General features: G+C 47.0%; 1 protein-coding gene across 9 annotated transcripts in view; it reads left to right on the forward strand.

The window, feature by feature from the left end:
- LOC149336151 (lysosomal alpha-mannosidase-like) overlaps window positions 1-12,800 on the forward strand; it is a 66,559-nt gene that overhangs the window by 29,699 nt on the left and 24,060 nt on the right. For all 9 annotated transcript variants that reach the window (XR_016284153.1, XM_089552624.1, XM_089552623.1 and 6 more), the window contains 6 exons: window positions 1,227-1,336; window positions 1,747-1,797; window positions 2,949-3,161; window positions 6,446-6,595; window positions 11,438-11,498; window positions 11,990-12,029. Coding sequence is in view for 8 of the 9 variants with exons in the window: in XM_089552624.1 (XP_089408750.1) it covers window positions 1,227-1,336; window positions 1,747-1,797; window positions 2,949-3,161; window positions 6,446-6,595; window positions 11,438-11,498; window positions 11,990-12,029 (625 nt within the window). In the remaining variant the exon portion in view is untranslated. The remainder of the gene's footprint in view (window positions 1-1,226; window positions 1,337-1,746; window positions 1,798-2,948; window positions 3,162-6,445; window positions 6,596-11,437; window positions 11,499-11,989; window positions 12,030-12,800) is intronic.

Genomic DNA, 12,800 nt, shown 5'->3' on the forward strand with positions numbered 1-12,800 from the left:
TGCATATACAGGTGCACACACAAACAACAAATCACACATAATCGGACGTTACACAAATAACTTGAACAAATTAGCACAAATAACTGCTGTACAAAATAATACATAAATACATAATGCACTTTTTAAATTTTCAGTGAAAACTTCATAATACTGTTTGAAAAGACACAAAAGCAAGACACAAGCAACTGAGTCATTACGAGTTATACAGGGTTTTGGGTTTCTTTTATGAGACGACAGTAAAACATGAAAAACACTGTTCAATTATGACTATATTTAATTTGACAACATAACAATAGCTCCCTAAGTTGGCATTTAAATGCTTTTAATTTGCATTCAAAGTTTAGCTTGCCTTCAAATTTGTTTAAGATGGTAGGTATTTGATACGCCATTGTCTGTCTTCCATAATTTGTTCGGATTTTTGGTGTACGGTGTTTTCGGTGCCTCAAAAGGTATTCAGCGTTTTCGGAGGCAATAATTCCGTACAGTTTCTCCTGGTGTATTACTTGCAGTGCTTTGAAATAATACAACTGGTCTGCCTTTAGGATGTTGTGTTTTTTAAATAGAGGAGCGGTTCTTAAGTCCTGTGGAATGCCACGAAAATAATCGAGGCAGCGTAGGATTTTCTTCTGTAAAGTAATTAGCTTAGTATAATTGTATTGTGTAGTAGTGCCCCAAACCATTAAGCCGTAGGTCAGTTTGGAATAAAAAAGTGAGTAATAAATATTCTTTTTCAGCCAGAGAGGTATGAGCGCAGATATTCTGTAAAGACATCCAACTGTGCGGGCAAGTTCATGGTTGCCATGACCGCGCATCCCGTGTCACTGATGACATCATCAAATGAATGATGACCTCATCAGGTGGGACACACGGCAGCGACACTGCCAAATGGCCTGACGTGCTGCCTATGCTCTCGCATTAAATCATATATATACACTACTGAGGCTGTCGCGGTGGCTAAGTGAATATGGCACTCAGCTGCTGACCCCAAAGACGCGGGTTCGATCCCGGCCGCGGCGGTCGAATTTCCATGGAGGCGATATTCTAGAGGCCCGTGTACTGTGCGATGTCAGTGCACGTTAAAGAACCCCAGATTGCCGAAATTTCCGGAGCCCTTCACTACGGCGTCTCTCACAGCCTGAATCGCTTTGAGACGTTAAACTAGTGATGCATGCACATTGTGCTTTCGGCGCGCGCATTTCGAGCGCCCTATGACGCAACCCACGCAGGTCAACAGAACCGCAGCGGAGACAACGACGAACTGTTCACGTGGGTCCCCTGGAGTTCCTACTCCACCCCGCGCGCGCTGTGCTACGAGTCGTGCCTCAAGGACGAGACGGTGAACGGGATTTTCCCCACGCACTACTTTTGGCTTTGCATTTTTACGTTTAACGACGTGCCGCTCAGGATTGTTCTTGGTCCTCGGCTCCAGACTAAGCTCCGACTGCGATGTGCGGCCATTTTTACGGACATTACGTGCTTGTAATAAGTAAGACTTAATCGTCTCTGATGCCAAGGTAGTCTTGTGCTAGACGCGTCGTTCTCTTCAAACTGTGCATACGGCCTCGCAGGTGCCGCTTTGCCCAGCAAGGAAACCTTGAACATGGTGCTCTAGAATGTTGAAGGAAACATGTCTGGAGCCTTCTACGAATACTGTACTGCATGCTTTGTTGTCTGCCGTGTTGCTTTCGTACATCCAAGGTCTTTAACCACCGAGTACTTACGGCTTCATGTCGCTTTCCATTGCAGACAGTACCGCTGACTACTCCGACCTTCGTGCTCGGTCACGCACGGGATCTGGTAAGCGCTGTGATCTGCACTTTGTTCTCAACACGCGATGTCTACAGCTTCCCTTTTCCTCTTAACCTTCCTCACGTTCGGGTAAAATTTCAGATGATCTCCGACGCGGTGGCTCAGTAGTTATGGCGCTCGGCTGCTAACCCGAAAGACGCGGGTTCGATCCCGGCCGCGGCGGTCACATTTCTATAGAGGCGAAATTCTAGAGGCCCGTGTACTGTGAGATGTCAGCGCACGTTAAAGAAGCCGAGGCGGCTGAAATTTCCGGAGCCCTTCACTACGGCGTCCCTCATAGCCTGAATCGCTTTCGAATGTTAAACTCCGTAAACCATAAACACCTAGAGATCATCATAACTGGATTTTCCGTTAAACATTAACGACTGGAACATGTTACCCGAAGGCGTTTTTTTTGGCGCAACAGCGGGGATCTGTTTTAAGAAGTTTTGTGTCGCCCTCTATAATGCCCTAATGGCACTCTGGGTGCTGTCCGATTTCTGCCCAAGATTAAAAGCGAATGCCTAGTGAGTGCGTGAGTGACATCTCTATAACAGCTACTCGCTGTAAAAAATGGCATGACACTGCAATTCATACACCCATTACCATTAATGTGTGAAAACGGCAGCGTGAAAACTATACGAGGGCCACAAGAATACGGAGAAAATATTCACCAGCGCTAGTCGCAGTTTTCGCGCTGACTTCTCGACAACATGCGCACCAACTATACCGGCAGCATGCTCTTTTGAACTCCATGACCAATATGGGGTGATCAATGCCGAGTTCTGAAAAGCTAAAATCTCTTTTGGACCGTGGTAACTTATTAAAACCTGCGCCGTTGCACAAACCAATGTAAGAGGACGCGGGTTAGAATCCCGGCCGCGGCGACCGCACCCTACGGTAACGAACTAAAAAAGACAACCGTGTGTTGTGCGATCTCTATGCACGCTGAAGAACTACAGGCGACCGAAATTAATCTGGAGTCTTGCACTATGACGCTCCTCATAGCCGATGTGCAGCCCTGAAACGTTAAACACAACACGCTGTACCATAAGCCACGAATCTTAGACGGGACTTCTGGACACAAACACCGGACTTTGCCCTGTCATGCACGTTTGTGTCGTCAGAACTACATATAATGGGCAGCGGCGAACGTGCAGGAGGAAGCTTACGGTGGCAGTGTGGTTCCCTTGATGCTTGGCGACGACCTGACCTGGGTCAAGGCGGTCGACCAGTACGGAGACGTGGATGACCTGCTGCACAAAGCGAACCGGATGGGCAGCTGGCCGCTGTACATGCTGCTCGCGCTCGCCACGGGTCGCAGCCATAAGCCCGTGCACATCGTCTACTCGACGCCCGCCTGTTACCTGCAGGTGGGTGTGGGGGCTTCGAAGTTTCACAGCGGTATCTATTAGTGCGATGTCCTGAGGCACCGCTCTGGCCCCTGCCCACTATGTATGTTTCGGGGAGCGACTGTTATGACCGTGCAGCAGCCGCACCGGAGGTTTGTGGAGTCGCCACATTGCTCTCTGGTTGTACCACCACGTGATAGTGACGTCACAGCTTGCTGTAGTATGTAGCGTGGCTGCCGCCCACAATGTATGTTTCGAGGAGCGGCGACTGCTATGACCGCGCAGCAGCCGCACCGGAGGTTCGTGAAGTCGCCACATTGCTCGCTGGTGGCACCACCACGTAATAGTGACGTCACAGCTTGCTGTAGTATGTAGTGTGACTGCCACAATGTATGTTTCCAGGAGCGACTGCTATGACCGTGCAGCAGCCGCACCGGAGGTTCATGGTGTCGCCACCTTGCTCGCTGGTTGCACCACCACGTGATAGTGACGTCACAGCTCGCTGTAGTATGTAGCGTGGCTGCCGCAGGGCTAGCGGCGTTCTCTATCGACAACAAAGGAGAACGCGATAATCCGTTGTATAAAGCTGCTGGCGTGGCACGAGGCGTAAACAGTGTCAGTTCTTTATGGCAGGGGTAGGTTTTTAGCATTGGATGTACTTGTGGGATTTCACGGCATACGTAAGTAGAGAATGTCATAATAAAAATCTCAGTGACGTCACCACGCCGCAATCACGTGAACGCTTCCTGACCAGTGAGATTGAAGCATTAGTGCGTTCACCAGCTGCCCGACTAGACTGCGGCCACTGTGGTGTTGTCATTAGGCGACACCTCTGCGATCACGTGATCCTCTGCTGAGCAATAATAATAAAGCGATAATTATCAGGGCCACCTGATAGCCAATTAGAATGAGATCACAGTGGTTATATGTGATCTAGGTCCCTTGACTTGAAACGATGCTTTGCCCTACTGATTCTTTTTTCCTGTTTTTAATCAGTCATCCCCGCTTTTGATCCAATGATAGGCGAATAATTTTCGTCTCTGGCTGCCAGCTGTGATGTTTGTGGGGACGCCTACGTCCCCTGCGTTCGCTTTCCCGCATTGCACACCCCACTGTTGTTAGCTTCCCCCGAAAAGCACTCCTCTCGGTTAGGTTACTTTTAACTAACAGGGGAGGGCGCTCGCGTCGCAGCGACACCAGCGCCACGGATGGCGTTTTGCTGCGCGCGCGCGAGGGATAGCTGGCTCTCTTCTCCCTGGGACCGGGAAGCAAGCGGACGTTTCGCTCGCGGCTTCGCTCTTCGTCGACGGGCGCCTCTTGGTCGGAACTTGCTCCCGCCAAACCTGTCCCGTCCGGCCTCGAAGTTTTCCCTCTGCCCTACCGTGGGCGAACGTTCGCTCGTAACCGTGCTGGTGAGTCGGACATCCTCGATTCCTCAGTGTATTTTGTTGCTAGCTGGCGTTATTGTTGTTTCAGCAATAAATGCCTTGTTTGTGTCAGCCAGTGTGTCGTTCCTTTGTTCCCGCAGAGCACGGCCCGCCGTGGTCGGCGTGCGCTCGGTAGCGCTCGCGACCACGGGGTGGGGTCCGCGCGGTTTTGAACTGTGTCAGCCGCGCTTAAGCGGTTAGAACGTGTTTATCTCCCCAATTTAAACCCCATATGTTATAGGCACCCGCCGCCACTAACAAAGAGATGTCGAGGCGTAGGCTGTGTTGTGCTGTGCTTAGCAACTAAAGCCATCATGCGCCAAACTTAAGGTTTAGTATATCTGCTTGGTGAGGAGGAACTTAAAGATTTTCAAAATACTGTAACTTGTTCAGAAGCTTTGTCGCGTTCAAAAATGAAAGTACACAGAAAATTTCGACGAGCGAATTTTCTCTCTGAAGTAAGCCAGGGTTGAATGGGATGTGTTTTTTAAAAAATTGTGGCAAATTCTTTTCCCGTGGTTTCTCGAGTTTCGTACAATACAATATGTGATTTGTGGTTACCAGATCCCGGCCGCGGCGGCTGAATTTCGATGGAGGCGAAATTCTAGAGGCCCGTGTTCTGTGCGATGTCAGCGCACGTTAAGGAACCCCAGGTGGTCGAAATTTCCGGAGCTCTTCACTACGGCGTCTCTCATAGCCTGAGTCGCTTTGGGACGTTAAACCCTATTATCCTAACCTAACCTAACCTTTTACATAGTTCACATTAAATTTCTCTTGTTTTGTGTGAATTAAGCAGTGTGTGAGATGACTATGTACAATGCAAAAACGATGCAAGATGATTTCGAGGAAACGTCTTGAGGAGTAGGAAGAGGGGGGAAAATGAAGTTCGGGTGCACTGCGGGGAACCGAACCACAGGGAACAAGTAAAGCGCGTCCCCACAACATTAAAGAACCCCAGGTGGTCGAAAGTGGCCCATAGCCATCCTCATGTGCAGATTTCGCACGTTCAATCCTACATCCCATAAAGGAAACACGACAAAATCCCACTTTAGAGATTCCCCGTACTTTATCTTTTGTCCACATGTGACGTTATCTTGTATGTATAAGTGTACACTGGTGTCCTTCTGGGACTGCTCACCCGTCCAAACCCCAGTCGCAGCCAGCCCCTCTACAGCAACCACTGCATCACCTCTGAATCATCACCCACTTCAAGACTCCTAAAGCTAGCTCGGTGTTGAAATAAAGACGTTGTATTTGTCTTCTTCCTGTAGAGCGTCGTTGTTGTTGCTGTTGTTCACCTCGTAAAATGGCGCATACCCACACAGGGTGATCGGCCAAGAAGAGGGGTGCATAAAAAGTTTTGTGATCAATTTTTTTTCTTGGGAAAATAAACTGAGTAATAAATAGAAAGAAAAGAACGCGGGGGAGCGAAAAGCCAACAGAAAGCAGAGACCAAAAAGAAACGGGAAATGCATAACGCACGCAGGAGATGGACTCTGTGAGATTTGTAGCAAAGGGATTAAAAAAAAGTAATAATTGTAATAGGACAAAAAAATGATAATGATAAGTAATATATATATAATATTTTTAAAGTAATATATAAACAACACCTCAATAAAAATTAGTAGACGCTAAGTACTAACTGGTAACACTGATTAATAGTTAATCGTTATTAACTAATAGAAAATCAACACTCCTGGAAAGTTTGTGTAGGCTAATTAATATTTCATAGAACATAACTCTTAATTCGCACTAATTTAGCACTTGGTGTGCTTAAGTAGTGTTAAAAAGCGTCCTTCAGGGATCAACTTATTCCCTCTTTTTCTTTCTCCAACTACTCTCTTACCTCGGACGGTGTCGTGGCGTTTACGGGTCAAGGCCCTTCGCGCCACAGCGTCGCAACCTTGGCCACGCTTCGAGGATGATCTGCTGCCGTACTCGGACAGAGAAAACCACACTTGGAGCGGCTACTATACGACCAGGCCGAGCGTCAAGATGATGGCACGCTACTCCAACGGATTCCTCCAGGTACGCGGATTGATGGTTGTCGCAGTTATTACCAGGATGTTACTTGTGCCTATACCAGCAGGTAAGATGACCTATTAAGACGTGCATTTTAAGGGACAACTATATTATTTCTTACTCTCAGTAAGTTCACGTGTTGGTCTTTTCGTCGCCTTGCTTCGGTTTTTTAGGTAACAAAATACGCACTGAACAATGCGAAGGCATTAGAAGTCCCATCCAACCACGAATCCGACGTGGACACGAAAAGTGGCGACACAGAACTTCATGACGTCGCAGAATCAGCCAATAGATAGCCAAATGTAGTTGAGGGCAGCGAATATATGATAGTAAAGAGATGATAGTCAACAAGACCTCACTGATTATTAGTAGACGCTAAGTACTAGCTGGTAACACTGATTAACAGTTAATGGTCATTAATTAATAGAAAATTAATATTGCTGGAAAGTTTATATCGGCTAATTATTATTTCATTAAATATAATTAACACTTAATTGACACTAATCAGTACTTGGTGTAGTTAAGTAGTACTAAAAAGCACAGGAAATGCTTTCTCATTAACCGCACGTAAGGACCTTAAGTGCAAACTGTAATTTTTACTGAGAAATTTGGAGTTACAGACGGAATATCTATGGTAACACTCGGCGATTCAAAGTCCAGATGTCGATGACAATGTCGAATGCATTACGTACATTGTGACCGCCGACTGGAAGAGGGTGGTGGTAAGGTGTAGCCTGAGAGATGTGCGATGGAAAGCACTTGACGTCGCCGCGTATGGTTAGTTAAAACGGCATATCACAAGCTCTGTATGTTATCCGCGATTTTTACAGCTTACAAACTGGTGTATGAACATGCGAACTGAGGCGGAGGAGCTGAGATAGCAGGAGGTTTTGGCTTTTACTTTTGCTCTTCCTTTCTTTCGCTCTGCAACCAATGGTTTGCCTTTTGGACGGCGCAAAGCGTTTCCGACAAGGGGATGTTTGCTTTGCCAGTCATCGGTGCATGAAATTTTTTGCCATGATGGTGGCTTTTGTTGGTCGTAAAATTTGATTTCCATATGAGTTGACCGGGGCAGCGTGTTTGCCCCGTGTGGTTTCGGCTTCCAGTAGAACACGTTGTTAGGCTTGTTGGTACATTGCATTAAAGGTGCACTAAAGAGGAATGTGAACTCGTCTTTTTACCGCGGGAACTCGATCTACACGTTCCGATCATTCTTAGGAACTTCGAATCATTGTCCTGTGCGGCCGATTTCCCTAATTTAAATTATATTGAATGGCCCGGCTCCCGCCTTTTTTTGAACTCGCCCTTGACGGTAGGAGGAGTCAACTAACGCGTGGAGTGCCTTTCAGACAGTCACGTGGTGGCTCCGCTTTCGTTTTTATTTTGTTCTTTAGATTTTCGTGAATAAATAGATCAAGTCAGAGACTACACAGCTGCAAATTGAGCCCACTGAAATAAAAATACGTGTGGACTCTTTGTTTTCGCCGATCGCTACGTATCACTCCGCCAATGGCAGAGCGGCAAGCCACCACGGGACTGTCTGAAAGGTTGATTGACTCCTCCTACCGTCTGCGGTGAGTTCAAAAAAAGGCGGGAGCCGGGACGTTTAACATCCGATTTAAATTAAGGAAATCGGCCGCACAGGACAATAATTCAAAGTTTTTAAGAACGATCTGAAAGTGTAGATCGAGTTTCCGCAGTAAAAAGACGATTCCAGATTTCTCTTTAGTGCATCTTTAATGAAAATAACAACGTGTCGTCTTCCGAGTTTCCTGTGTGCGTCTTCTTTTGGCTGGTGTTATTCTCCTTATCAGTTTAGTGGTTTCGCTAAGCTTTTGCTCTACTTCTTTCATGTAATAACGACATCAACGCCATGGTTTATTGCAGTTTTATATGGTTTTTGTATGCAAAGCCAAAATATCATTTTCACTCAGTTTAGAGGTGGTTGGACAATGTCGACCGGTGATCAGTATTGGATTCTTCTTTTACTTTGATACACTGTACGTCCGCGCGTACTTTAAGATGACATGTAAGGAGATGTTTTCGCTCACACCCATCATTTGAATTTTTCGATTGAGTTTTTGTAATAATTATCGTTTTGCACTGTCAATTTTGGCAAATTTTATAAGCCACTATCTAAATCACCTGGCGGCACACAAGTTGTAGAATTAATTGCATACGGTGGCGTCAACCGGGCGATTTGACGGTGACTTGGGGCTGAGGGCTGCAACTATGGCCTGGTGGTCAGTGAAATGGCAACTGATGCACTCGACCTCCTCGTTTCCCAGTTGATTGTGAAATACCAAATCCCATCGAAAGCCCCGTTGTGTCGTGACTACCACATGCGGATTTGCAAGGACGAAGCTCGACTTAGACCGAATATTTTCAATGAATGTAGAATTCTTCATTGCATCTCTATTCAAATTTCCCGTCATGAGTTCCGATCCTTTGCTGGTGTAATGTGGGATCTTCCGAATGGCAACTTCCGCCGCTCGTTCAAACGTTGTTTTGTGGGCTGGGCGCTGTATACTGCGACGACAACCACCCAGAACGGTATCTCTATGCCACAAGCTTCGCAGTGTTCATAAACTTTCTCGTTTACCTCAAGAGGAGTTGCAATGACTTCCGGGCGAACAAGGGTAAAACCCATGCCTCTAGAGGAAAACAGCGCAGGAACAGAGACACGAGAAAAGAAGACGACGATACAGACGCTGACTAGCAACTGAAGGTTTATTGCACGGAACACAAAAAATATACTCTACAAACAACCAGGAGCACGCATGATCGACGCCAACAACACTGATAAGATGTCACAATCAGCCATGATGTTCAAGAAACGATATCTCACAGTCATGAACGAAGACGGATGGGGTGCTTACGCATGTGTCGCGGTTTTTCTGAATATTAAATGCTTCGCTAATTTCCCTGGTTAATCTATCTTTGTGACTGTACATCTTTGTGTCGTTAAAAAGTGGAATACATTGTTGGGCAGCAGGCGCGGAGGTGTTACTACCACATTCTTTGTAGTGCTAGGCTAGGTTCGAGGAAGGGGCCCCTTTCAAAGAGGTGTTGTGTTCACGCAGGCGGGAATTCAGGCATTTTCTCGTCTGGCCTATATAGTTCTTGCCGCACGTGAAGGGAACCCTGTACACCACACCCTCAAGATGTACCAACACGCTCAACTCGCCGTTTTACCATGCCTCTAGCTACAGAACAAAATTAACAATAAAGTTTGGAGTGCTTAGGCAGGTGTGCAACGCCTCTTGTCGCTTCAAGAGCAGAGGGAGAAGGGTTGGACGGACGTACGTTCTAAAAATCATAAGAAACGAGTGCGCTCTCACGCTTGGAAAGGATGTTGCTTACCCTGCGTAGGATCGGCCGGCATCCCCATCCCCTTGTCCCCACAGTGCACCTGCGCCCTCTCTCCTCCGCTTGGAAACTGACGTTGGATTCCCGTTGAAGCTTTTGCCCTCACTAAGTATTCAAATACTCAGTTGAGTGGCAGATCTGTAGGATGGAGTTGAGTGGGTAGAAGTTAAGCACGAAATGTTTTTAGCTTCAGTTGTCGGCACGCCGTGGGTGATCTTGGCGCCAGAATGGCGGGAAAAAATCAAGCCGAACCTAAATGAAATTCGGTGAAACTCAGTCTGCCGCCGAACTCCTACGGACTGCTCTGCCGCCGGAGCAGCGCATGCGTCAGCAACTGCCTCTTCCTAGTCCTGTGGTGGGCGTAGCCAGCTGCCAGCGTCATGCGCATAAGACCCTACGCTCTCTCCGGCAGCCCGAGCGGCACACTCGCAGTTCTTGTAACATGAATGGGAAGCGCAAGCGCCGCGCCTAGTGTGTAATCCGCACGCCCGCGGGAAAAGGGTCTCTTGCTGCGCATCAAGGCACCCTATCTCGTGCGGGACCATGGCGCCATCCTTCGGCGCGTTCCGGAACCCGTTGTAAATATTGAGGGCGGCGGAAAGCAGTGATCCGAGATGTGTCTCTTCCTCTTTTTTATTTGCCATCTTCCTTCCTTTTACCTGGAAGTGTTATTCATATGCAAGCATTCTGATGTAGCGCCCCGCGACTCAACACGCGGTCATAGCAGAAACAATAATCATCATCTTCCGGATGTCTCCACGCTAGTTCCTGTTTGCAGTGCTGAAGTCCAACAACTTATTAGTCGGGACACCCAGCGCGGCAGTCGTTGCCGGGTACTCCACACTTGGATGCTTTAACGAACAGTCCGAGGATGCGTATATTGGTGTCTCTAACACCACGAAGCGCACCTGATTTGGTTTCACAGATTTGAGGCGTGGCAAGTACGAAGGTGCCACCTGCACCAAAAAAATCAAAAAGCAAATGGAAGCTAGGCAAACGCATGGCAAGGGGACCGATGAGAATGCTGTGGAAAGAACACATAAATTTCAGTGACACGAAGGGTGCTCAAAAAACTACTGCCACAGAATTCGTGGCAGTACTTAAGGTGTACTCTCTGCCTTCGTAGCTCTGACGAGGTGGCACCGAGGGTGTGACTGAGTGGGCTCAGCATCTCACCCCTGGAGATGAGTTTCATAGCGTTGCAAAGAGTTGCATAGTTGCATAGCTTAGCTTCCGTTCGTCTGCTCACCGCTCTTGAAAGTCTTGTAGGTCAACCCCCCACTCTTCCCAGCTTGCAACAAAAGCATAAGCGACATATTTTAGTTTTTCGTTCTTCCAGAGAGTTTAGTAGATCTCAACTTTGTTTCGTGTCGCTTGTTTTCGTGCAGTGTACATGCCGCTTGCCCAAGACCCGATAGTAAATAACACATTATCGGGTTTCTTCGGGCAGCGCCAATATCACCGCTCTCTCTTACGCAGGCTTGCAAGCAGCTGTCGGTGCTCGGACCCGGTGTAGAGGTCACCAAGGTGCGAGTCCTGCGTGAGTGATGAGCCAGCTGTTGAGACCGCTCCGATTATTGAAACCCATTTTTGTTTAACGTAGAAGTTATATGCAATGACTTCTGCACATGTTTCTGTGTAATGTGCGCTTTCTTTTCTAATTACACGGGATTGTAAGAGTAGGTATTTGGATCATCACGTATTGTGCTGCTTGTCAAAGTCCATTAATGATTATGACTGCTTTTTACTTGCATGAAGCAGTATCTTATCGGTGCATAAATTCCGCGCGGCCACCGGTGCGGGTATAGACCAGCTGGTAATCCATGGGCACTGTTGTATGTACAGTGCTAAACGCATGAGAGGACGACACTACGTTCTTCGTCGAGTCACTCGTTACGGCCCAAATCGAATCAAAGCACAAATGCCTGAGAAAGAGGAATGTTCTCTTCTTTATAAATCCTATCACTGCCGAATACCTCAAGTCTGCTCACTGAGTACATGATAGTGCCACTTTTTTTTCTGTACTTTCAGAGGAAGCGGTAGCGCTACTGCAGCACCACGACGCCATCACGTAAGATCCAAAACTACCGCGTCTCGAAAAACAGCCGAAACGCAGCCAAAGCGATAGTGAAAATCGCTATCGTTGTTATGAAAATTCTAAAATTAACGAATCTAAACAACAGAGAGTTTTAGTATAGCGTTAGCATGATAGCGGACCTAAGGGAAATTACGTTAGCGTGCCGCAAGCAACCTATCCCCACAGGCAGTTTTAGTATAGCGTTTTGAAAACGTTAAACGCCATCTGCTTGGCATGGACGCGAACGGTCCTTCTAAAATGGTCGACACTGCCGCTAACTTGCCAAAGAATAATTTTCCAGGTTTTTTCAACGAATTATTACGGCAGCTCATATTTTCGTCTGCAAAATGACTTCGAAATTAAAATATAAAGAAAAAAAACGTAAAACAGTTGCGCCATCTAGTCAAGGCAATGTTCATCACGTCTAATGTTCAAAAAACTTTTGTAAGTTTATATTAAACTCGCTTTACATCATTTAAGTCTATAAAACACTGCCAAAAAGCTCCAAATCTATTTTTATTTCATTCTGGACGTTCCTGCCGTCTCGGCTGCGTTTCGAGTAGTTGCAGACGGTAGCAGTGTAGCTGGAGGTCCCATTAGGCTTGCACGCTCCAGAATCGAGAGCGTATCTCAAAAACTGGGCTGAATTGCAGCTTAAAGTTTATCTTCGAAGCAAGGTAAGTCATAGCGAAAAGCAAAATCACCAGTAGTTGCCGATAAATATGCCGACCGGAATCGCAAGGAATGCTGAATCAGCTGAAGCGG

This window comes from Amblyomma mixtum, chromosome 7 (assembly GCF_055824585.1).
Source record: "Amblyomma mixtum isolate Tamu chromosome 7, ASM5582458v1, whole genome shotgun sequence".
Classification (NCBI taxonomy): Eukaryota; Metazoa; Arthropoda; class Arachnida; order Ixodida; family Ixodidae; genus Amblyomma; species Amblyomma mixtum.